The sequence below is a fragment of the Mirounga leonina genome, unplaced genomic scaffold, assembly GCF_011800145.1.
Source record: "Mirounga leonina isolate KUSES-001 unplaced genomic scaffold, KU_Mleo_1.0 Mir_180, whole genome shotgun sequence".
In the NCBI taxonomy this organism is placed as follows: domain Eukaryota; kingdom Metazoa; phylum Chordata; class Mammalia; order Carnivora; family Phocidae; genus Mirounga; species Mirounga leonina.
Window position 1 is genome coordinate 17685948 of NW_023270469.1, and position 22604 is coordinate 17708551.

At 45.6% G+C, this 22604-nt stretch overlaps 1 protein-coding gene across 4 annotated transcripts in view; it reads right to left on the reverse strand.

The window, feature by feature from the left end:
• Nucleotides 1-1585: 1585 nt before the first annotated feature.
• Nucleotides 1586-22604, reverse strand: part of SLC7A6 (solute carrier family 7 member 6) — a 35673-nt gene continuing 14654 nt past the window's right edge. For all 4 annotated transcript variants that reach the window (XM_035024918.1, XM_035024920.1, XM_035024921.1 and 1 more), the window contains 8 exons: nt 13842-13967; nt 11824-11968; nt 11043-11166; nt 10741-10844; nt 6936-7032; nt 4180-4329; nt 3885-4068; nt 1586-3443 (listed from right to left, as the gene is read on the reverse strand). In XM_035024918.1, the coding sequence (XP_034880809.1) occupies nt 3349-3443; nt 3885-4068; nt 4180-4329; nt 6936-7032; nt 10741-10844; nt 11043-11166; nt 11824-11968; nt 13842-13967 (1025 nt within the window). In that variant the 3' untranslated portion in view covers nt 1586-3348. The remainder of the gene's footprint in view (nt 3444-3884; nt 4069-4179; nt 4330-6935; nt 7033-10740; nt 10845-11042; nt 11167-11823; nt 11969-13841; nt 13968-22604) is intronic.

Below are 22604 nucleotides of genomic sequence, written 5' to 3' on the forward strand. Positions count from 1 at the left end.
CTGAGCCGAAGGCAGTTGCTTAACCAACCGAACCACCCAGGCATCCCCAGATCTCAATGTCTATACATATGTTTTCCCACTGTACACACTCTCTCCCATCCCTACCCTCCACCAAAGATGGGGGGGGGGGGTTAGTGAGACAGAAGTTTCAGGATTGACCTTAGACACTTAAGGACTTCGGGCAAGTGAGGAAAAGGAAAACATAAACGTAGCTTTCCAATGAGAAAGGTCAACTATTCACAGCACTCACCAAAAACAGTGACCAATTCTGTTACCAAAACTTAGATTCCTTGTAAGGAAACCCTGACCCTACTTCTTTCCATACCACAAATATCTTAACTCTGAGTTGGCATTTATTCTTCTAATGTAACATTGTCCCACAGAACTTTGTGCAAAGATGGATATGTTTAGTAGTAGCCACTAGCCACATGTGGCTCAGCTCTAGAAATATGATTAGTGCGCCTGAGGAATCAGATTTTTTATTTTATTTTAATTAGCTACCTGTGGCTAGTAGTTACTATACTGGACAGCACAGGTCTAGGAAAACAATACACAAAATCACAGAATCTTTGGTTCAAAATGTGCCTTCTTGGCATGTGGCACAGACTCACTATCAGTACACAGGGATAGGTGGTCTTCCCACATCTTTTAAGATTTCATATCTTTTTCCATCCTGCCTCCACCCATTCTTTCTTTCTGTATTCATTTTGTAGGTCTTCACCTACATTAGTTCCTATCCACATGTTAAACCTGCCTAAGTGGTTAAATTCTGTATGTTCACATCCTCAGGCTCTTGCAGTTAGAAAACCAACGAAACTATCCTAGCTATGCACAAAGGTACAATTCAGAGTTGCAACAGGCAGCAATTTATAGGTCTATAATACTAGTCACCTTAGTCTTCTGTAGGCATAGAAACAAAGGATTAAAAACCACTCCATGCCATTATAATGTGCTCACTGCTGTTCATGTACTCGTTAAAGTTTGCCAACATTAAAGGGCTGACAACCTCACATACTGTACCTACTGCAAAAGGGATTAGCACACCAGGAGAAGGATTGAAGGAGACGAACAACAAAGACCTTGCAGAAATTTAATTCCACCATGAAGCTTGAGTGCTGTAGGGAGTCTCTGGCTTCCCTCCCACAGAAGGGTTCCTGGGTGAAGTCTGTATCCAGCACAGAGGGGAAGAATGCGGTTGCCATCCAGTAATGAGAGGAGGATGACATGGCTCACTAAGCTTGTCCTGGGGCACTTAGGGTGTGAGGCCCGTGCTTCTCCCAGGAGCCACTGGGGGCAGCAAGTTCCTGGGATTAGCTGGTCATTTACTTCAGTGGAGAAAGCTGAAACCTGGGTCAAGGATCCTTAAGACAAACACACTCTGCTTAAAGGATTAGCTCCAGAGGATCCCTGGGATAGGTGCCATCTTGGCTCAGACAGGAGTCATGTTTACATACTCCAGGCAAGTGAGAGACTCCCTATTGCCAGGAAGGAATGTGCTGTGCAAATCCCCAACCCATGACAGTAGGAATGTCCCCTCATTTTCTCATCCATGCATGCCCTGAACCGAAGGCAGCTGTGATCATGCTCCCCTAAATTGTCTTTATTGAACAGGTATGGCCAAGGTTACTCCCCTGGCCATTTGATGGAAAATAATGTTCAGAAAGGGAGATTGCCTCATAGTTCTTATCTTTACCATTGACCAGTTCTAAAACAAAAGGATAAGAAGTCCAGGCATGGGGTTAGCCAAGTTAGCAGGTTCCTCTGGACCCAGGATGACAGTAGGGAGTCTCTGGATTCCCTCCCACAGAAGGGTTCCTGGGTGAAGTCTGGACAGTTGTACAGTCCACTGCAACCATGGCTGCCCACGAGGGAACACCCATTAGGCCTGACCTGGATGCTAAAGCACACCCTGGAGCACCAGAATTAGTTGCTTCCAAACATGCAGTCTGCTGAGGAGCCAGATTGAGGTTGAAGCAGCTTTGTCCCCCAAAGTCTTCTCTGACCTCCAAAGGGAGAAATAGAAGTCCACACAAGTACCAAGCTCTTCCTGAGACTGCAGGCCCACCAGACCTCCAGCAAAGGGAGGCAGACAGGACAGGAATGCACTATCCTGATGATCCACACCAAGACAGTTCAGAGTGTAAACAAAGCCCAGTGTCAAGGACAGAAGAGGAGGATGCAGTCTGGTGTGAGGTTTTCGGAAAAGGGAAATGACCACTTCTAGCACCAAGGTGGGCTTGGCGGGGTCTGCACAGCAGTTCCTCACACCAGCCCTGACAGAAACAAGCTATTTGGTGGCTTGAGTCCATGAGATGTTCTCTAAGCCATTGAATGGCTGAGAGAATCCAGGTAATCCACTTGAATTCTAAAACAGTTTATGTCCTCCTAAAGTTCATACCAGAAACCAGAGATTTACCTTCTATCATTTAGAATAAGGACCTGAGGTCTCAAGTAAAATAAGGGATTATCTTTCAGAATAGCAGTATTATCAGACTTCTGACTCATGAATTTGTTGATTCGTCTTTGCTGATTTGAGCCAGGTGCTTATAATCTGTGACCTACTAACTAAAGTGTAACCAATATATGAGTAAAAAAAAAAATCTGCAGCTAAGACTCAACAGAAGATTGTGCGTAAAACCAAGCAAAAAAAATCTGTGATCAGAGGCTGACCCACACCACCACGCAGAGACACCTCTAAGGGCAGAAGGACTCGGTTGGGGGTACTTTTGAGTTTTTAAACACAATCAGCTTATTGCATCCTGTAGATGAATGAACACCAGTGCTCTGCTAGAATTGGTGTACTGGATTAAATATCAATAAATAATGAAATACAACTGTCTTCCCAGGGAAAGATTCTGAGTCAGAGGAAGAAATGGTAGCATTTCAGGCCTCTAGAGTCAGTGCTTGGACCTGATCAGAGGGAACCTTCCCATAAAGCAGCCCCTTTGTAGAGGCTCCTGTTGCAAACCTCAAATAACAAATTCAGAACCACCAGCCACATCTATTAACCTAGCAATCCCTCTTCCCCCAGTGCAGTTCGCCAAGTGTTTGGTAAGCTGTACCTACTCACCAGGAATAAAACTAAACAACTATTCCCCTGACCAAGCCCTCCCCACCACCACCCTCTATAAAGTTCCCACCTTCAGGCTTGCCTCAGACCCTGAGTCTTCTCCCGTAGCTTACCAATGAGAGTAACCACCAGAGCAGGCCATCAGCTCTGAGCCCCCCTTATACAATGTGGGCCACCAAACTCCTTTAGAATAAGAAAGGTGGGCTTGCAGTCTTGTCATCTGGACTTTGGTGGCTGTGGTTGGCCTTCCAGGCCTCAAGGGACATCACCTCTGGCCTCTAGTCCGTTTTCCTCTCAACTTTTTTTTCTTCAGTTACATCAAGCTCAGTCAGGACGCAAAAGCAAAGCTGCTGGGTGACTTTGGTGACAGCAGCTAAATGAAAATAGAGAACAGAATTCAGCAAGCTGACAGCTACAACTCAATATGAACACCCCAAAGTTGATTAAAGCAGATCTGTGGCTCCTTCCCACCTGTCCCCTGGGTGTCCTGCACAAGGCTTTGCCTCTTACCACCAGCAAGCATCACTGTCCTTCATTCTGTGCCCAACCAGAAAGTAATGCATGACTCCTCGTCTTCCCACATGGATTGCACTTTTAAAAGTGTTTTAACCCAAAAATAGGACTCTAAAGTTAGAACTAAAGTGCTCATGTCAAGATCAAAAGGGAAGAAGTCATGTGGAACAACCAGGTCTCATGGTCTCTAGCACATCACTAGTATAGGGGAAGCTGTTAGCTACCACTCCCACCTCTGCATGCATCTGCGTACACGTACAAACACACACACACACACTGAATAACAGGCAAAAAAGCTCACCCAGGACATTTCGAATAAGGACTGGCCTCTGGGACTCAGGCAAGTAAACACCCACGAAGTAGACAGGAATCCCAGAGAGGGCAATCCCGATGCCAATGAGGGAATTGATGGTGTCACTGTATAGAGGCACAATCACCAGGAACAAGGAGCATATGCAGAACACGATGGGAAAAAACAGGCTCAGCTGAAATGAAGGGAGGTGAGATATTAGGTAAAGTGCTAAGGGGGAACAGGGTTTAGAGAAGTCACCGTGGGGAGATGGCCCATCCCTCCTAGTCTGTCCAGAGTCACTGACCTTGAGAGGCCGGGGTCGCTCAGGCTCCTTCCAGCGAAGATAGAGCTGTCCAGCAACAGACAGGCCCACAAAGAACCAATAGCTGAAGCTGAAGTAGTTGATGAGCAGGAAAACATCTTCCACAGTGAGGTAGATGAGTGTCATGGTACACTGGAAGGGGACAGGATGGAAGGAGCAGTGGGCATTGTTACCAGCAGGCCACCATAGGAGACTCCAACCACCCAGCAGTCAGCACCAGATCTGCCGCTCACCACTGATTTAGCTTACCAGGTTACCTCCAGTTCTTTCCATTGATCCCTTGGCATCAGATAGGTCTAATCTCTGTATTAACCTTCAAGGTGGTATCTCTCCCTCTTCTGTTCGGGGCCCTTCCCACACACAATGCCTCCCTTCTTTTTGCAAGCACTTTAGTAACAAGCCAGACTCCCTTCCCTTTTTTTTTAATTTTTTTTATTTTTTTTTAAAGATTTATTTATTTGAGACAGAGAGAATGAGAGAGACAGAGAGCACATGAGAGGGGGGAGGGTCAGAGGGAGAAGCAGGCCGAGCAGGGAGCCCGATGCGGGACTCGATCCCAGGACTCCAGATCATGACCTGAGCCGAAGGCAGTCGCTTAACCAACTGAGCCACCCAGGCGCCCTCCCTTTTTTTTTTTTTTTTAAGATTTTATTTATTTGACAGAGACAGTGAGAGCAGGAACACAAGCAGGGGGAGTGGGAGAGGGAGAAGCAGGCTTCCTTCCAAGCAGGGAGCCCAATGTGGGACTCGATCCTGGGACCCCAGGATCATGACCTGAGCCAAAGGCAGACACCTAACGACTGAGCCACCCAGGCGCCCTCCTTTCCCCTTCTGATGGCAGAGAGTGAGGCCCTCCTCACTTTGATGCACGAACCTCAATATGAATCACTTTCCCCTCTGGATGCCATTACTCCTGAGTCTCAACTACCTGGCATACAAACGGAGTAAATGCCTCCAGAACCATCTCACTGTCCTGGGGTCTTAGAAATGCAGACTGACAAAATGGATCTATACCCCTGATAAGAGAGGTATGACACAATTTGCCCTCTAGAACAAAAGAGTCCTAGAAGACAGAAGTCAGGGACTAGAGTCCTGTGACATGGTCAGATTTACTTAAACTTCAAGAATATGGAGTTCCCCCACCTAATCTTTTCACCCAGATTATCAACAAAGGGTTTAAAACAAAAAGGGCCCATTCTGGGGAAAGAAGGGGGACTGTATTGGGAAAACTGGGGTAGAAGATGATTAAAAGACAAGATGTCAGATCTTCCCTAAATTTATAAATTCAATGCTATCCCAATCAATATACTGAGAGGATTTTTGTTATTTTGACAAAATATAAGTTCATAATGATAAACACAAACATGATAATTGCCAGGATAATTCCAGGGGTAAGAAGAAACTAAAGAAGTATCATTAATCCCTCTTTAGATTGCAGAAATTCAGTATAAAGCTAAATAATGAAGCTTGATACTAATGGCAAGGAAGGGTTGAGCTGATGATAACTATTTAAGGGGTATATAATTGTACTTGGCACATATGAAGCACCATCTAATATATATAAATCTATGATATCCAGGGGCACCTGGCTGGCTCCTCAGTGGAGCATGTGACTCTTGATACCAGGGTTGTGAGCTCAAGCCCCATGTTGGGTGGAGAGATAACTTAAAAACAAAATCTTTAAAAAAATAAATCTAGGGGTGCCTGGGTGGCTCAGTCGTTAGGCGTCTGCCTTCGGCTCAGGTCATGATCCCGGGGTCCTGGGATCGAGTCCCGCATCAGGCTCCCCGCTCCGCGGGAAACCTGCTTCTCCCTCTCCCACTCCCCCTGCTTGTGTTCCCTCTCTCGCTGTCTCTCTCTGTCAAATAAAATCTTTAAAAAAAATAAATAAAGGGCGCCTGGGTGGCTCAGTTGGTTGAGCAACTGCCTTCAGCTCAGGTCATGATCCCGGAGTCCCAGGATCGAGTCCCGCATTGGGCTCCCTGCTCGGCAGGGAGTCTGCTTCTCCCTTTGACCCTCCTCCCTCTCGTGCTCTCTGTCTCTCATTCTCTCTCTCAAATAAATAAATAAAATCTTTAAAAAAATAAAAAATAAAAAAATAAAAAAAATAAAAATAAAAAATAAATCTATAAAGTCTACAATATGAAAAGAAGTCCCTAGGTAGTTGGTATACAACTGGCCTGGCTCTTCTAAATATGATTTAATTAAAGTTAAAAAAAAAGCAGGGGCACCTAGCTGGCTCAGTCAGTGGAACATGGGACTCTTAATAACAGGGTCATGAGTTCAAGCCCACATTGGGCATGGAGCCTACTTTAAAAAAATTTAGGAGTGCCTGGGTGGCTCCATCAGTTAAGCATCCAACTCTTGATTTTGGCTGTCATGATCTTAGGGACATGAGATCGAGCCCTGCATCAGGCTCTGCACTCAGTGCAGGGTCTGCTTGGGATTCTCTCTCCCACTGCCCCTCTCCCTGCCCCCTGCTCACACTCTCTAATAAATAGAATAAACAAATAAATACATAAAATCTTTCAAAAAATGAAAATAAATCTCACAAATTTATTTTTATATTCTTTTGTACAATTTGCCTTCTCTCCTATAACTGTTTTATATTTTTTAAAAATTTAAGAAAAAAGAAGAAACTCTGAGAGGCTTGGGAAATATCTTAAGCTAGTATACCTCCCACCCATAGTCGTCTCATAAAGTACTACAATTCTCCAGACTCCCTCAGCAGAGCTTACATTGAACAGTAAAGCAGGGATGGGTGTAAAACGCTCAATGTGGATCATGGACAGAACATCCGGGAGGTGGCCCTCACGGGAGCCCACGAAGAACAACCTAGAAGGATAAGAAGTGGGATGTCAGGATGATCCTTTCCCTTGGCCATATAGCCACACTCCTCACTTGACAAACTAGGCTCAGAGCTCCAGAAAAACAGGAGGCAATCTCTCAGGAGTATCCCATTTTCTCAATGCATGCCCAACCCCCACCCTCACCCCTCAACTTTTACCCATAGATGTCTCCAACTTCCAACCATGGGTACTTCACGTTATCCAGGAATGCCCTACCCCTCTGTTGGCCATGGACACTCCCAAGCCCCTCAGCTATGAAACCCACCATCAACCAGTGGATGCCTCACCCTGCCATCACTCACTGCCACCCCAATTCATTCCATCAGGGGTACTCCCACTCTACCACCCCACAGATTTCATACTTAACACAATGGCTTTTTATTATTTTTTATTTTTTATTTTTTTTTAAGATTTTATTTATTTATTTGAGAGAGAGAGAATGAGAGACAGAGCGCATGAGAAGGAGGAAGGTCAGAGGGAGAAGCAGGCTCCCTGCCGAGCAGGGAGCCCGATGCGGGACTCGATCCCGGGACTCCAGGATCATGACCTGAGCTGAAGGCAGTCGCTTAACCAACTGAGCCACCCAGGCGCCCCCACAATGGCTTTTTAAAGAAGGGCAGCCAGCCTTCTGTTGTGCTCTCTATATATCTTCCCTGAGCTCCTGACACATGATATGCCAGGACAAGCCTGGGGCTCAGAGACAACCCAGGGTTCCTCTCTGTTCCTAAAGAACCCTACTGTTTGAGAAACAGAGCAAGAGAGAAATGAACTGCCAGCCAGGGTAGTCAGCATCATCATGGAGCACAAAGCACTCACCAGGCTTGGGGGTGGTCTGGGGGAACAGAAAACTTCACAAGAGATGACCACATCTGGGCTGTGAAGAACTGGAGTTTGCCAGAAGGTGAGCAGATGGGTGGGAAACAGCGTAGGCAAAGGCAAAAGAGGCTTGAAGGAGTGAAAGAGGGTGGCTTCCTTGAGGTTGGTACTAGAATGCCTACAGTCCCAGGTTAAGTGTGTGAGGAAACAGCTGGGAAGAACCTGCACATGAGGCCATGCTGTGGAGTCTGAACGAACACTGAGAGCCTGCTGTGGCTCTGAAGTAAAGGCCTGACAGGATTTGACAGAGACTCTGGTGGCATCATTGAGGCCAACTAAAGCAGGGAGAGGCTAGGGTATAGGGAGAAGGCCAGATAAAGTAATCCGTGGGGTGCCTGGGTAGCATAGTCAGTTAAGCCTCCAACTCTTGATTTGGGCTCAGGTCATGATCTCAGGGTCATGGGATCGAGCCCTGCGTCATGCTCGTGCTCAGCGCAGAGTCTGCTTGTGACTCTCTCCCTCTGCCCCTCCCCCCATCTCCCAAATAAATAAATAAATCAAAAAAAAAAGTAATCTGTGATAACTGTCCTATAAGAGAGGAGGCCTGAATGAGGGTAGACACCCTGGCTGAAGAGAAAACAAGACAGATGTGACCACCTCAATCAAATTTGGTGATCCTTTGCATTTGAGTGTGTATGTATGTGTGTGTGCATGCATGTGCATTTTTGAGCTGGGAGAAGAGGATGAACACCAAGGAAAAAATAAAGAGGCCAAGCAAGGAGACTCGACAGCACATAATAACACAACTAAAGACAAAGCACAAGTGGAGTGCACTGAGATACTTGTGAGCCATCCAGATGGAGCCACAGGAGTTGATTTTAGCATCTGGAAAGGTCATAGGGCAAGATGGTGGGAGTTGGCTCACACAGGTTAATAATCTGTACTGGGCAGAGAAGAAATATGGTAGAGGAGATGCTGGAAGGGGATAATGTGCAGGCACAGCAAAAGTGTCTAGTACAAAGCCAAAAACAACTACATAGGTAATAAAAGAAAAAGTGAGAAGTTAACACAGAAACAATTGTACATTACCTCCACATCACTGCATTCCACTTATGTGCTGGTCCAGACTCTTACTCTCTGAATCCCCTATCCCCACCCCCATCCTGTCAATGCCACAACACAGCTGAGTGAGCTTAAAACGTACCTACTGTGTTAAGTATTTTAAGAAGATTGACAGAGCCATTTGGAATGTCTTGGGCATTGATAAGGGTAAGGCTATGGGAAACACCATCTTTGGGTAGGGTAACTTGTTAAGAGTCACATCCAGTGCGACCCTGGCCATACCAGGTTGAAGTAAGGGAAGATACCACGCTGTTTTCCAAGAATTTGATCTCTCTATTACCCTGGTTACCCTAGGGAGGCCCCAAGTACATGGACTGTGGTGTCAAAACCAGTAAGAAAAACAAATAGGACAGGGGCGCCTGGGTGGCTCAGTCATTAAGTGTCTGCCTTCGGCTCAGGTCATGATCCCAGGGTCATGGGATCGAGCCCCGCATCGGGCTCCCTGCGCAGCAGGAAGCCTGCTTCGCTTCTCCCTCTCCCACTCCCCTTGCATGTGTTCCCTCTCTCTCTGTGTTTCTGTCAAATAAATAAATAAAATCTTTAAAAAAAAAAGTTCCCTTTAAAAAAATAAAAATAGGACAAAAATTATTTCTTTTATTAATTCATCCTCTTACCTGTTCATGTAGAAAATAGTTACTGAATGCCTATTACACTCCCAGCCCTGGGGACAGCAACATTTATACGGTGAGTGAAAGAGAAATCAGGAAAGAAGCCTTCCTCTCAAATATCAGAGTGTTAGAGTCACAGGAATAGTTTCAGAAGCAGAGGGCGGTAAGCATCACTTGCTTCAGGGGTCCAGTAGGATAAGAACTACAAGCAGGCTAAGAAGGAGATCACAGGTACACTTAATAAGAATATTTTTTAGGGGCGCCCGGGTGGCTCAGTTGGTTAAGCGACTGCCTTCGGCTCAGGTCATGCTGGAGTCCCGGGATTGAGTCCCACATCAGGCTCCCTGCTTGGCGGGGAGTCTGCTTCTCCCTCTGACCCTCCCCCCCTCATGCTCTCTCTCTCTCTCATTCTCTCTCTAATAAATAAATAAAATCTTTAAAAAAAAAAGAATATTTTTTAGGTAGTAGAAGTCAAAGTATAATGGCTAGAAAATGAGTGGCAGTTAAAATGGAGACCATTCCCTCAAGAAGTGTGTCCAGAAAGGAAGAAGGGAGATAAGAAAAGCTGTTTTGTGACTTCACTAAGCAGAGATGAGAGAAGCTTGTGCAGAGCTGGCTCTTACTGAAATCCACCAAAGAGAAGGGCCAAGTGACAAAGCCATGTGCTAAGAAGAGGGATAGTGCTGGGACCCTGAAACCAGGTAGCAAAGTCAGCCTGGAAAAGCAGAACTGCTCCTTTCTCTGAAACAACAGGAAGGACAAATGCTCTTATAGAGAAGTCTCTAGAAAGAGAGGAGAACAGAGCCTGCCTGTCAGCTTCGGTGGTTTCTGTGAAGTGAGGGGCAGAGTCCCCTGTGCTAATACCTGGTACACGGCAAGTGATCACTAATAATCTTCTCTACTCCAAGCTATAACCTTCCTCCCCTCTACCTCTCACCAATCTGTCATCGCCTCAGATGGAAGCATGAGCTTCAAGCATACAAATGTCTGCACAAAGGCCAGCTGATGCATGCACACAAGTGTACACACACACACACACACACACACACCCTGTACATCTAAGAGAAAGAAGGGCTCTTATGGGCTCACCTGGAGCCTCAGAAGATTAAATACTGCAGTCTGTTATTGGTAAAGCAGAAACACATTACCTTGATGAAGCAAAGATAGATGCATTGAGGCCCCCAAAGCAGGACAGGGCAACAGCAATGGGAATGGTCCAGCTGAACATGCCAAATGTCTGGTCAGCAAATGTCTAGGGACAGAGCACAGAAGTCCCTCAGCACAGGACAGGGTTCCATAAGCCACCTGTACCTACGCTGTCAGGACAAACACCGTCACTGCCGAGCAGCCCGCCCTCTAGCCTGGACCCATCATCTCACCCTGCAGCACCGGCGGGGCTTAGAGAGAGACTGCTTCAGTATTATAAGATGATGAGCAAATCGGGACTCACCACAGCCACGGCATCACTGTCAAGGACATCTGAAATGCTCAGCACTGTGTAATAGGCCACATTGGTCAGGATGTAGATGAGCGTCACAATTGGCATAGAAATCCCAATGGCCAGGGGCAAATTTCTGTCAGGACAAGTAAGATAGGACTACCTAGAATCAACTCTCTTTGGAGTCAAAGTTCACCCAGGGATTTTTCTGAAATTTAACAGTTCCCTGGCTCTAAGTCTTTGAGGCAGGCTCCTCTTTCCCACATGGTCTAGGGGGATTATGAATCCCATGCTCCTTTCTGCTGAGAATCAGAGAGAAAGAAAGACCGACCCTTCTCTGTGAAAATAGCTGGGGCTCAATATTTGATCCTTGCCACAAGAGAACCAATGGGTCCCACGGAAGGAGGAGCAGTGTCCTCCAGGGACTAGAGGCCAGGCTGGGAACCTGACTGCCCAGAATAAGCTTCTGGCTCCCCAGGCTTCAGTGTCAGCACCAGAGCACAAGGTTCTAACACCTTAGCCCGAGCTGGGTCAGCTACTGCCCACTAGAGGATCTCTCCGCGAGCAAGGACCTGAGGGATCCTCCAGTGTAACCTGAGGGTGAGGAGCAAGGGGCTTTCCCACCTTCACTCATTCCCAACCTAGCCCCTAATCTGTCTGAGCTAGAGGAGGAGGAGTAGGGAGAGGAAGAAGGGATGAGAGAAAGAGAAAGGGGACGGAAGAGGGCAAGTGTGCCCACTATCAACAGGAGTTCCAGCCAAGTTGGGGAGTGAGAGTGTGATCCCACCGTTACCTTTCTGGGTTTTTGATTTCTTCTGTTACAAAATTAAGGGTGTCCCAACCTGAGTAAGAGAAGAGGGCAGAGTAGAGGGCGAGAGAGAGGTCTCCCATGTCCCAGGAGGAACCCTCAAAGGCGTCCTGAAAGTGCTCAGAGTGTCCTGTGGGGGCAAAAGCAGGCAGGGGAAGGGGTTCAGTGAAAAGGAAGAAGAAGAAGGAGGAGGGGAGAGATGGAAGGTATAAGGAGAAGAACAGGGAGAGGCAGTAAGAAAAAGGAAGCGAAGATGGGGAAAAAGAGAGGAGGGTCAAGAAAAGAAGGGAAAAGCAAGCAGGCAGAGAGAAGAAAAAAAACATAATTTAACATCAAAAGAACAACCACCAGCTCTCCCTGTACTTTATCACCCCAACCATTCCCTCAAGAAAGTGCATATTCCTCTAGCAAACTATGCAATCTCAGAAAAACAAAGGCATTCCTGGCTGCTTTCTGAAGTGATAACACCTTTTCCAGAAAAGCTCTAATGAATTTCTAAGTGACCTCACAGGAGGCCAGAGCTCTTCTTCCTATTTTTAGAAAGAACCCTGTTTCACATAAAGGAGGCATTTTTAATTAACAATTAGGCCTTCCTGTGGAACTGTCTCTTGTGGCCAAAACCACCGCACAATTTGGTCAAATAGTTTTCTCATTCTCATGAGAAAATTCTGTTGCTCTGCTTGCACAGAGGCTGCAGTTGCATGTGGCAGGAAATCCCAGGCTATGTAAGAACTGGGGTCTTCTCTCTCCCTAGGCCCGGGGTAGGCCTGAGCCACTTCCACCCTTAGAGAGCCAGCCTAGGCACCTTTCATTCTCTTCAGAGGCCTCTGGAGACCACACACTTAAAAGCCAAGAGAGCAGCACCTGCCTGCCCAGGAGAGACCTTCTGGACACACTGGAGGTTTTTAACAAGATCCAGATTTATAAGGAAGCCTGCCATCACCCCCTGCAAAAAGCAGACCTATTCCTTCAATGTGTCAAAAAGGGCTGGGTATGCAGCAAGAGAAGGGAAAATAAAGGTTTTCATGCCCCAGGTGCGTCAGTCATCATACATAGCAATTAAGGCACAGATCTTGATAGGAGGATAACTCAGCTACCCTCGTTGACCCCAAGATGTTCCTGGGACTCAAGGACATCGAGGTGGCTGGCTGTACTAACTTGGCACGTGTTCACAAAGATACTGGACCAGCTGCCAAGGCACTTAAAAAAAGAGCTTTCTGAACTCCAAAACCATTTTGTGTTTAATCCAATCAATCTGAGAGGGGGTCTCAGCTCTCCCTGGTAAATGTAAACATGGCTGAGTTTAGTGTCAGGCAATCTAGAGAACGACTGAAATCTCCTTGGCCAAAGATACCTCAAGACTTCCCTAAGAGCTCAGGAGACCTTGTCTATCCTCACTGCCAGTCTACTCCGGTTCAGGACTGAAAAGCTTTCTAAAGCCAACATGCAGGAAAGTCAGTGCCAACTTCATACTATTTTACTATTTTGCTGAGAGCTGACTTTGAGACCAAATGTAAAATAAAAGCAAATCCAGATGAAAAATAAAGGCTGCAAAATAACCACTCATTTCTATACTCCATCTACCCCACATATACACCTACCCACTCCTCTCAAGGACGGCCAGGTTTTCCTATTCACTGCCTGGCAGTCACAGACCAAAAACAGGGCCAAGCAGGGCTCACTCTATCCCCATCAGTTACATTTATGATCCAATTACACAAGATCCAGGTTTTAAAAACTCCTGGGCTCCCAGCTGCCTTCTTGCAATGTTCCCAGCTTCCACACAGGGAAAGCAGCCCTGAGGGAGTGACTGACTCATGTTCAGCTGGCCAAGCCAGCCTGGCCCAAGAAGCCCAGGAACAGATGTCTTGCTCTCACTGACAGTCTACAATATACACAGAAAGAGCTAATCAGTAAAGCCAAGATTCCCCATGTCCTCCTTAGGAAATCTAGGCTAACTCCCAGAGTCATCCACCCTCCTTCCCAGCCCAGGCCCATCTTACCCTGGCACAGTTTAACGAGGCCCATGACAATGATGGCAATGAGCGCTAGGACCTTGGCATAAGTGAATGTGTCCTGAACACGTGTGCCCCACTTGACATAAGCACAGTTCACAAATGTCAGCAGACCTAGAAGGAAAAACATAAAGTCACCGGCAGGCTTAAGCTGAGGGCACAGTGATCCAATCTCTTCTTATAGAGAACATCGCTTCTGCCCTATCTGCCTAAAGCAAAGGGGCCAATGGACCAATCAGAGCCCGAAGAACAGACAATGGAGGGACATCCACAATCTGCCCATCACTGTTAACAAGTAAAGATACAAAGGCATGCATTAACACATTCATAAATTCTGACAGCCAGGATCATTTTTTTGGAAATTGCCCCCAGGCCCAGGAATAATGGACTTCACCCACTCTTTCCCGCTCAGACTCCCAACGTTCCAAACCATCCAAGGCACAAAACATTCCCATGGCTACAAGAGAGGCCCATCAATAAATGAGGTGAATTTGAATGCAGGTGGCAAGTCATCTAGGAATTACAGAGACAATGTTTTGTATGTAAGTACCTGACAATTTCACATATATCCTTTCAATTAATTCTCACAACCCCAAAATATAGACATTCCTATTCTTGTTTTATAGATGAGGAAACTGTGGCTGAGAGAGGCCAACCATCATTCCTCAGCTTGTAAGGACCTCTCCCAACTCCCTCTCCATTTCTATCCAAACTTCCCAATTCTCAGTGAGGTCCATGGAGAAGCGAGCTTGTTTGGGCATTCCCCAGGCTCCTGTCTGCACTGCTGGCTTTATTTCCAGTTCCTGTAGATCTCAGTGTTATCTGGGCCCTCTGCTGAGGGTCCCAGCACCTTACCCCAGCACCTAACAGGGACTGCTCTGACCCACCAGGAGGACACAGAATACAAGGGGCACCACAGTGACACTGCTAAGTACTGCCCCAAGCCTCCAAAAATAGAACTTTTATGTGAACCTCAAACATTATTACAAAATCTTTTGGGCTCATCCTCTAAGCCACCTCTATCTACTCCTACACCATTTACTGGTCCATATACATTCTTTTTTTTTTTTTTTTTTTTAAAGATTTTATTTATTTATTTGAGAGAGAGAGAATGAGAGACAGAGCACGAGAGGGAAGAGGGTCAGAGGGAGAAGCAGACTCCCTGCCGAGCAGGGAGCCCGATGCGGGACTCGATCCAGGGACTCCAGGATCATGACCTGAGCCGAAGGCAGTCGCCCAACCAACTGAGCCACCCAGGCGCCCCGCCATATACATTCTTAAAGAGGGGCGCCTGAGTGGCTCAGTTGGTTGGGCGGCTGCCTTCTGCTCGGGTCGTGATCCCGGGGTTCTGGGATCGGGTTCCATGTCGGGCTCCCCGCTCGGCGAGGAACCTGCTTCTCCCTCTGTCTCCTGGCTTGTGCTCTCACTTTCTCTCTGTCAAATAAGTAAATAAAATATTAAAAAAAAAAAAAAAAAAAAAGAAATGTCCTTTCCTCCTCGTGCTGCCACAGCCAACAGCAACTCCCACTTTTGAGGTCTAGCTCGGTCACCACTTCCTCTGTAAAACCTTCCCCAAATATACCAGCCAGCTGCTCACTGAGCTGTCTCTCCCTGAACCCTGTAACAGTCCCACTTCACAGCACAGATTAGTATCTATGCTATACTCATGTGGACACCTGGCTCAAGGTCTCTCCCTCAGGCATTTGCATGGTGCTTCCCCAAGAAGACCACAAATTATTAGGGGGGGAAACAAAAGCATATTGTTTTATTGTGTGCCAAGCAAAGAGGGGAAATGATGAACTCTGGTTGGAATCAAGAGGGTGATGACTTTCACTTAACCACTAATTCCCTAGAGCAAGGCAACTGTCAGAAAGTTCACATTCTTCTACTCAAAGGGAGGAGAGCCTAGAGCCTGTGGAAATAAACACGATGGCTAAACAGGCTCCATAGCACTTTAAGAGCTTTCACTCACTAGGACACCTGGGTGACTCAGTTGGTTAAGCATCTGCCTTCAGCTCAGGTCATGATTCCAGAGTCCTGGGATCAAATCCAGCATTGGGCTCCCTGCTCCAGTGGGGAGCTTGCTTCTCCCTCTGCCTGAAACTCGCCCTGCTTGTGCGATCTCTCTCTCCCTCTGACAAATAAATAAATAAAAGCTTAAAAAAAAAAAAGAGCTTTCACTCTGTAGTACTTTGGCAAATGACACAAGTGCTCACTAGTCAGTCAGGAGTGGGAGGCAACAGTTAAATGGGAGGGAAGGCCAAAGGAACGCATGCCGCTGCCCTGCTAATCAAAGTTTGCTGTGTGGGGCTAAGCCTACATCAGCTAGCATAAGGATTACCTAATTAATAGCCACCTGTAATCCACAGATCCCTGTGCAATATAGTAAGCATATTCTGAGGTACCTTCCAGGCCCCTTCTTGGGACTTGCTCCTACTCACCTATCACCGCTGATCACCCAAGCTGAGCCTATTCAATTGCCTTTCCCAGGAACATAGACTGGGGTACCAAGAGACTGAATCTATCTAACAGTAGCAGAGCTGGGAGATACAGCAAGTCAAAGTGACATTCAGGCCCTTGTAATAGAGGAACAAAAACCACAAGAAAACAGAGGAATGAAGCAGGACTATGAAAAGCAGCAGAAGTGAGAGGGCGTGCAGCTTGTGAGAAAAAGCCTAACAGAGAAAGATAGAGAAATACACAGAAGTCAGAGGAGATAGAGACAAGAGACAGAGATAAAGAGCCAGAGAGAAGGGACAAAAAGAGGGAAACAAAAAGATGGACATACACATGAAGAAAGAGATTAGCACACAATGCCCTGGCTATGCTCACTGTGCTTCTGCCCTGTAGCACCAAGATGTGGATGCAAGATCGGGGAGAGAAGCAGACATAATCCTCAGACCCACTGACAGGCACTCCGTCTCACTTCCACTCCTTCTCCCCATTCTGAATGACAGTCGGAAAGATACAAAAGAGCCTGTCACAGTGGTTGCCTCTGGGGAAGAAGACCAAAGCTCTGGAGAGAGAGAAAGACTTTTTCCATTTTATACTATTTTATACTCTGACTTATTTACCATGCACATATGCTTCTTCCTCCGTAAAAACTACTTAATCTAGAACAATGTGCAGCCAGGGAGCAAGGCCAGGAGTAGGGTGAGGTGAGGGGGGTGCCTGGGGCACAAAATTTAAGGAAACACTCACTTTCAGAACCACTTGAAGAACCTGAGAGTGAGTGCATCCATCCTTAAATGCTGGCCCCAGGAGTCTTACTTGCTTCACTGTACTCTCAGCTCTGCCAGAGAACAGAGAGCTCCCAGAAACAGTCTACCAAACAGAAGCCAAGTCCCCTGAATGTTTTCCTGATTCTAATTAAGAAACATTTCACCATCTGATCCTCACCCCTCCAAACCTACCCGAATTCCCATCCCCATCTAGCACCATAGATTCTATCAGCGCTCAAGCACAAGGCTGGGCCTGGAAGCCAGGTGCTCAGATAAAAGTAACTACCACAATTACAATATCCAAGCCTTCCCTCCTCTTCTGATCTCATGTCCTTGCTGGAAAGCCTACACCAATGAGTGTGGGGTCCATGTGAGGGTCTTCAAGTTCTGGGGGCATGATGCTGGGAAAGGAGTACTCAAATAGCAGATCCACACCGAACCCTAAAGCAGAAACAAATCCCCAAAGTTTCTCTGTGGCAAAAACTGCTAGTTATCTTTAAATATCTGTTCCTCCATTTTTCCTTAGTAATAGAAGTTTTAGCTAGAGTGTGGGCTGCCTAAATTAAAGCTAACATTTACCAGCCTCTCTTGCAGGCAGGTACGGCCAAGTAACTAAGTTCTTGCCCCAGGGAGGTAAGCAAAGTTTCATATTAATAAGACCTCAGGAAGTCTCTTTGAAGGGAAGAGCATGCCTTTCTTTGTCCTTCCTGTCAGCTACAGTACAGACTTGACAGCTAGAGCTTGAGTAGCCATCTTGGACCACCAGCTAGAAGTCACATGCTGAGGATGGCAGAGCAATAAGGCAGAAGGGAACCTGGCTCCCTGAAAAATTATGAAGTCACCCTACCAGTCCCATACTGCCTACCTTTAATATGTGAGAGAAATAAACTTAAATATATTTGAGCCATGCTGCTTTTGGTTTTCAGGTGTTTGAAACCCAAATTAATCCTGGATAATACATGCACCCTCAAACAGAACTGTACCTCTCATATTCTCTTTCTGATGAGGAGATCACTTAGCAATGTGCAGCTATAGTCCCAGTTATGCTGACAGTCACGGCTCCCTTTTCCCACAGCAACAGGGAGGAAGGAACCCTTCCAATTCCTCCCACAAACAAGCTGGGTGTTACTAAGGGGCACTCAAGGACAGAGGAATGCAATCCTTAACAACAACAGCAACAAGGTGGGAGAAGAAAAAAGCTAGGGAGAGACCATCTACAAGTATATTAGGAGAAAAATGTTCTATAACAGTCCAGGAGAGGTAAACCCTTCCAAATGGAAATCCTGGAATCTGGAGCTCCCTCTTGGGATGCATATGAATATGTCAGGTATATGCCTTTTTAAGAATCGTCCTTGTTTTTAATTACACAAATATACACATTTAGTCTTATTACAGGGGGTAGACTCCAGGGTCTTTGAGACTATGGTAAAGACCCAGTCCTTCTGAGTCATGTCACTTTCAGAACATGAAAGCTGTCTATCCATAGCAACCAGTGACCAAAATAGGGGAGCATAACCTTCCTTCTCAGAACCCTGCCCAGGCCTGAGTCCAAGACAGCAAGAGACAACAGAAAGCTATTCAGGCATTATACAGTGTTTCTTCCCTCCAATCTCCTCTAATTTAGAAGTCTCCCTCCCCCATCTCCTCCTGCTCCTGCTCCTCTTCACTGTCAGCTTTCCCCAAACCAACCCTGGGGATTGAGGGAAATGGGAGTCTCAGCAGTGAGCAAGCCTCTGCTTTGATGCCAGTATCAGTGCTGAATGACTTCTATAATGAAACCTTCACAACAAATATTCTTGAATGACGTGTGTGAGCCTACACAACAGGCAGGATCCCACAAAAATAAACAAACTAAGAAAAATCACCCTTCCACAATCAAATCAAATACTCCTGGGCACCTGAGTTACCAATAATACTGCTGGTCACCCGGCAAGAGGAGGGACCTATGGGCCTCAAGAACTGCCATTTTCCCCTATAGTCCTTTAAGTGAGTAAGAGCCTCTGAGCACACTGAGTCCAGTTGACAGCCTGAGGCCCTACCCACCACAGAAGATTACAAGCTCCCAGAACACATATGAATAGAATGCACCTTTAGGATAGAGTTTCTCAACTTCAGCACTATTGATATTTGGGGCAAAATAAGTCTTAGTTGTGAGAGGCTGTCCTGTACTTTATAAGATGCTCAATAGCACCCCTGGTTTCTACTCACTAGATGCCAGTAGCACCCCTTCCAAGGAGGTGTGACAACCAAAATGTCTCCAGACCTTGCAAAATGTTTCCTGGGGGACAAACTCACCTCTGGTTGAAAACCACTGTTCTAGGATAATGAGTAGCTAAGATAGCCTGAAATTCAAAAAAGTTGCTAGGATCTCTCTGCCAGTATAACCTGGGAATAGGGTGGGGGGGCTGCTGGAAAGTGAGGATGTGAAACAGCAATGCCTTCAAGGGCCAAGGAGGTAATGCAACAGAGCAAAGGCAAGAATGTCTGGGTATATGAGTGCCTGGGTGACTCAGTCAGTTAAGCGTCTGCCTTTAGCTCGGGCCATGGTCCCAAGGTCCTGGGATCAAGCCCAGGGCCGGGCTCCTTGCTCTCAGCGGGGAGTCTGCTTCTCCCTCTCCTGTTACCACCCTCCCCACCGCCACCATGCTCTCTCTGTCAAATAAATAAATAAAATGTATATATTTTTAATTTTTATTTATGCATGAGAGAGAGAGAGAGAGGCAGAGGGAGAAGCAGGCTCCCAAGGAGCAGGGAGCCCAATGTGGGACTCGATCCCAGGACCCTGGGATCATGACCTGAGCCGAAGGCAGACGCTTAACCATCTGAGCCACCCCGGCGCCCTAAATAAATAAAATATTAAAAAATAAATAAAGGGAGCAACCACTACACAAAGGCAGCTGATTGTGTCAGGAAGGAATCTAGGTCCAAGGTTGCCAGAACTTTTGATTTTTCAACAGAAAGGTCCTGGTTTTCAAATGCTGGCAAGTAATTCAAAATTGCTTACAACACTAGGCTAAACAAATATATGTGTGGGTCAAGTCTGGCCCATGGGCCACTAGCTTGCAACTCTGACCTGCAGTTGTTATATGGAGAATGCTGGGCCCTTTCTTCTAGAATGGAACTTCAATTGTATAGCTTGCATGGCTATAATTTCCATAGACAGTCTCCCAAAAAAACCTGGACCCCTCTTATCTTAATTTCAAGACTAACTCAATTCTCCTATCCTACCTAAATTTTGCCGTGGATTCAGTGCAGATTTTTGTATTATGACCTAATTGGTATCTTCCAATTTTGTCTCTTAAGACCACTGCCACCCCTGCCCAAAGAGACTCCCTTCAGCACATCCCAGCTTTGTTAGATGATGCATCAGCCCAATTCTACACCCTAAATTCCAAGAGGAGAAGTAAGCTGAACCCCAAAGTCTTGTCAGTTAGGACAGGACATGGTTTTATGACTTAAGCCCATTTCTGACAAGTTCCTACCTGCAGGTATGCATTATGGAAAAGCTTGGGCTTCTGGGATAGGGGCTTGAAGGAATTCTGATGGTGAGTAATCTGGGTAAAAGTACACTTGAATGAAAAAAGCTACAGATACCATGACTGCACGTCTAAGAGGTGAGGTCTCTCCGCCAATCAAAAGAGCAGTTCTGGCAAAGAAAAGAAAAAAGAGCAGTTCCTGGTATGGGGATGGGCTTCGTTAAGGACAAAAGAACAAAAACAATGGAGAAGATCATAAAGGAAAAAAGATTTACCAAATAAAAATCTTCTATACATGAAAAATTATATATAGAATGGTGTCCTTTGACTTGGTTATCCTTGGAATTCACCCTAAGGCCATCACGAGGCCAACACACAGGCACTCTCAAGTGCTTAGATAAGAGCACAAACTCACAAAACCTTCTAGAAGGAAACTGGGTAACACACGAAGAATCTTAAAACTGTTTATTTCTTTAGACACAGGTATTTCTCCTGTATAGCTAATTCTACCCTAAAAAAAAAAAAGATGCAGAAACTCTTTTTTTTTTAAAGATTTTATTTATTTATTTGAGAGAGAGAGAATGAGAGACAGAGAGCATGAGAGGGAGGAGGGTCAGAGGGAGAAGGAGACTCCCTGCCGAGCAGGGAGCCCAATGTGGGACTCGATCCCGGGACTCCAGGATCATGACCTGAACCGAAGGCAGTCGCTTAACCAACTGAGCCACCCAGGCGCCCCAAGATGCAGAAACTCTTAATCTTTATATACAAAGACTCCCACAGCAATATTATTTATAATAATAATACAGAGCACTTACTCCATGCCAGAAAGAGAAGTACTGTACCTGTATTGATTCATTTATTCCTCATGGTATTTCCATTTTACAAATGAGAAGACCAAGGCAACAGTTAACTAACTCCTCCAAGGTTAACAGCTGGGAAAAACAGCTGGTAAAGCTAGAATCAGTCCTGGTCTGGCATGGGAGCTATGATCTTAACCACTATACTACACTGCCAGGAAACTATTTATGTGTCCCTAAACCATGTTTTCTAAGAATATCTGATGAAAGGGATTAAATATTAAAATTTTTAAAGTATTATACAAACCACAGTATGATCTCAAGAGCAAAAAAAAAAAAAAAAATGAGATAAGCACAGAAAAAAAAAAATACTAGGAGGTATTTCACACAAATAGTAGTAATAGTTCTCTGGGAGTTAAAATTATGGGGTGGGGATGCCTGGGTGGCTCAGTTGGTTAAGCATCTGCCTTCAGCTCAGGTCATAATCCCAGGGTCTTGGGATCGAGTCCCACATGGGGCTCCTTGCTCAGTGGGGAGCCTGCTTCTCCCTCTGCTGGCGGCTCCCACTGCTTGTGCTCTCTCTCTCTCTCTGACAAATAAATAAAAATCTTTTAAAAATAAAATAAATTAAAAAAATAAAATTATGGGTGATTTTTCTTTTCTTTTTTCTATTTTTTTGCATTTTCAAAGTGCCTATAATGTCTATGTATTCCCTTTAAATAATAGTAATTATAATAAAAAGACGCTACTTTAAAAACTGTTTCTTTTGAAGAACATTCCATAAAAAGGGGAAAAACATGATATACTAAATTTAAAAAGCAGAATATAAAGTTATATGCAAAGTACGATGCCAATTCTATAAAAGAAAGAAATGAAGACATGATTTAATTATTAAAGGTGTTCATCTTGTGGTGGTAGATTATGGGTGATTGAGGATAAGTTCATCTTCTCCCTAATGAACACATTTTATAATCAGAAAATTCTTCTTTTTTTTAGAGAACTCAGTCAGGCCCGAGTTCCCCTGGCCAGACCCTAACACACATACAGCTGAGTACCCACCTTACCTCCTCCTTGGGCTACATGTGGAGGGGTTCCCTTTAACATTTGTCTTTAACAAATTCCTTAAAGTCAGGAAGCACAGTGTACCGTACAATCCTTTTTTGCTAACTCCAAGGTACTCTCAGTCTATTTTTAACACTGTGGATAAACTACATATACTGCCAAAGCTTTTGCAAGCAGAGATACGGAAAGAACAGA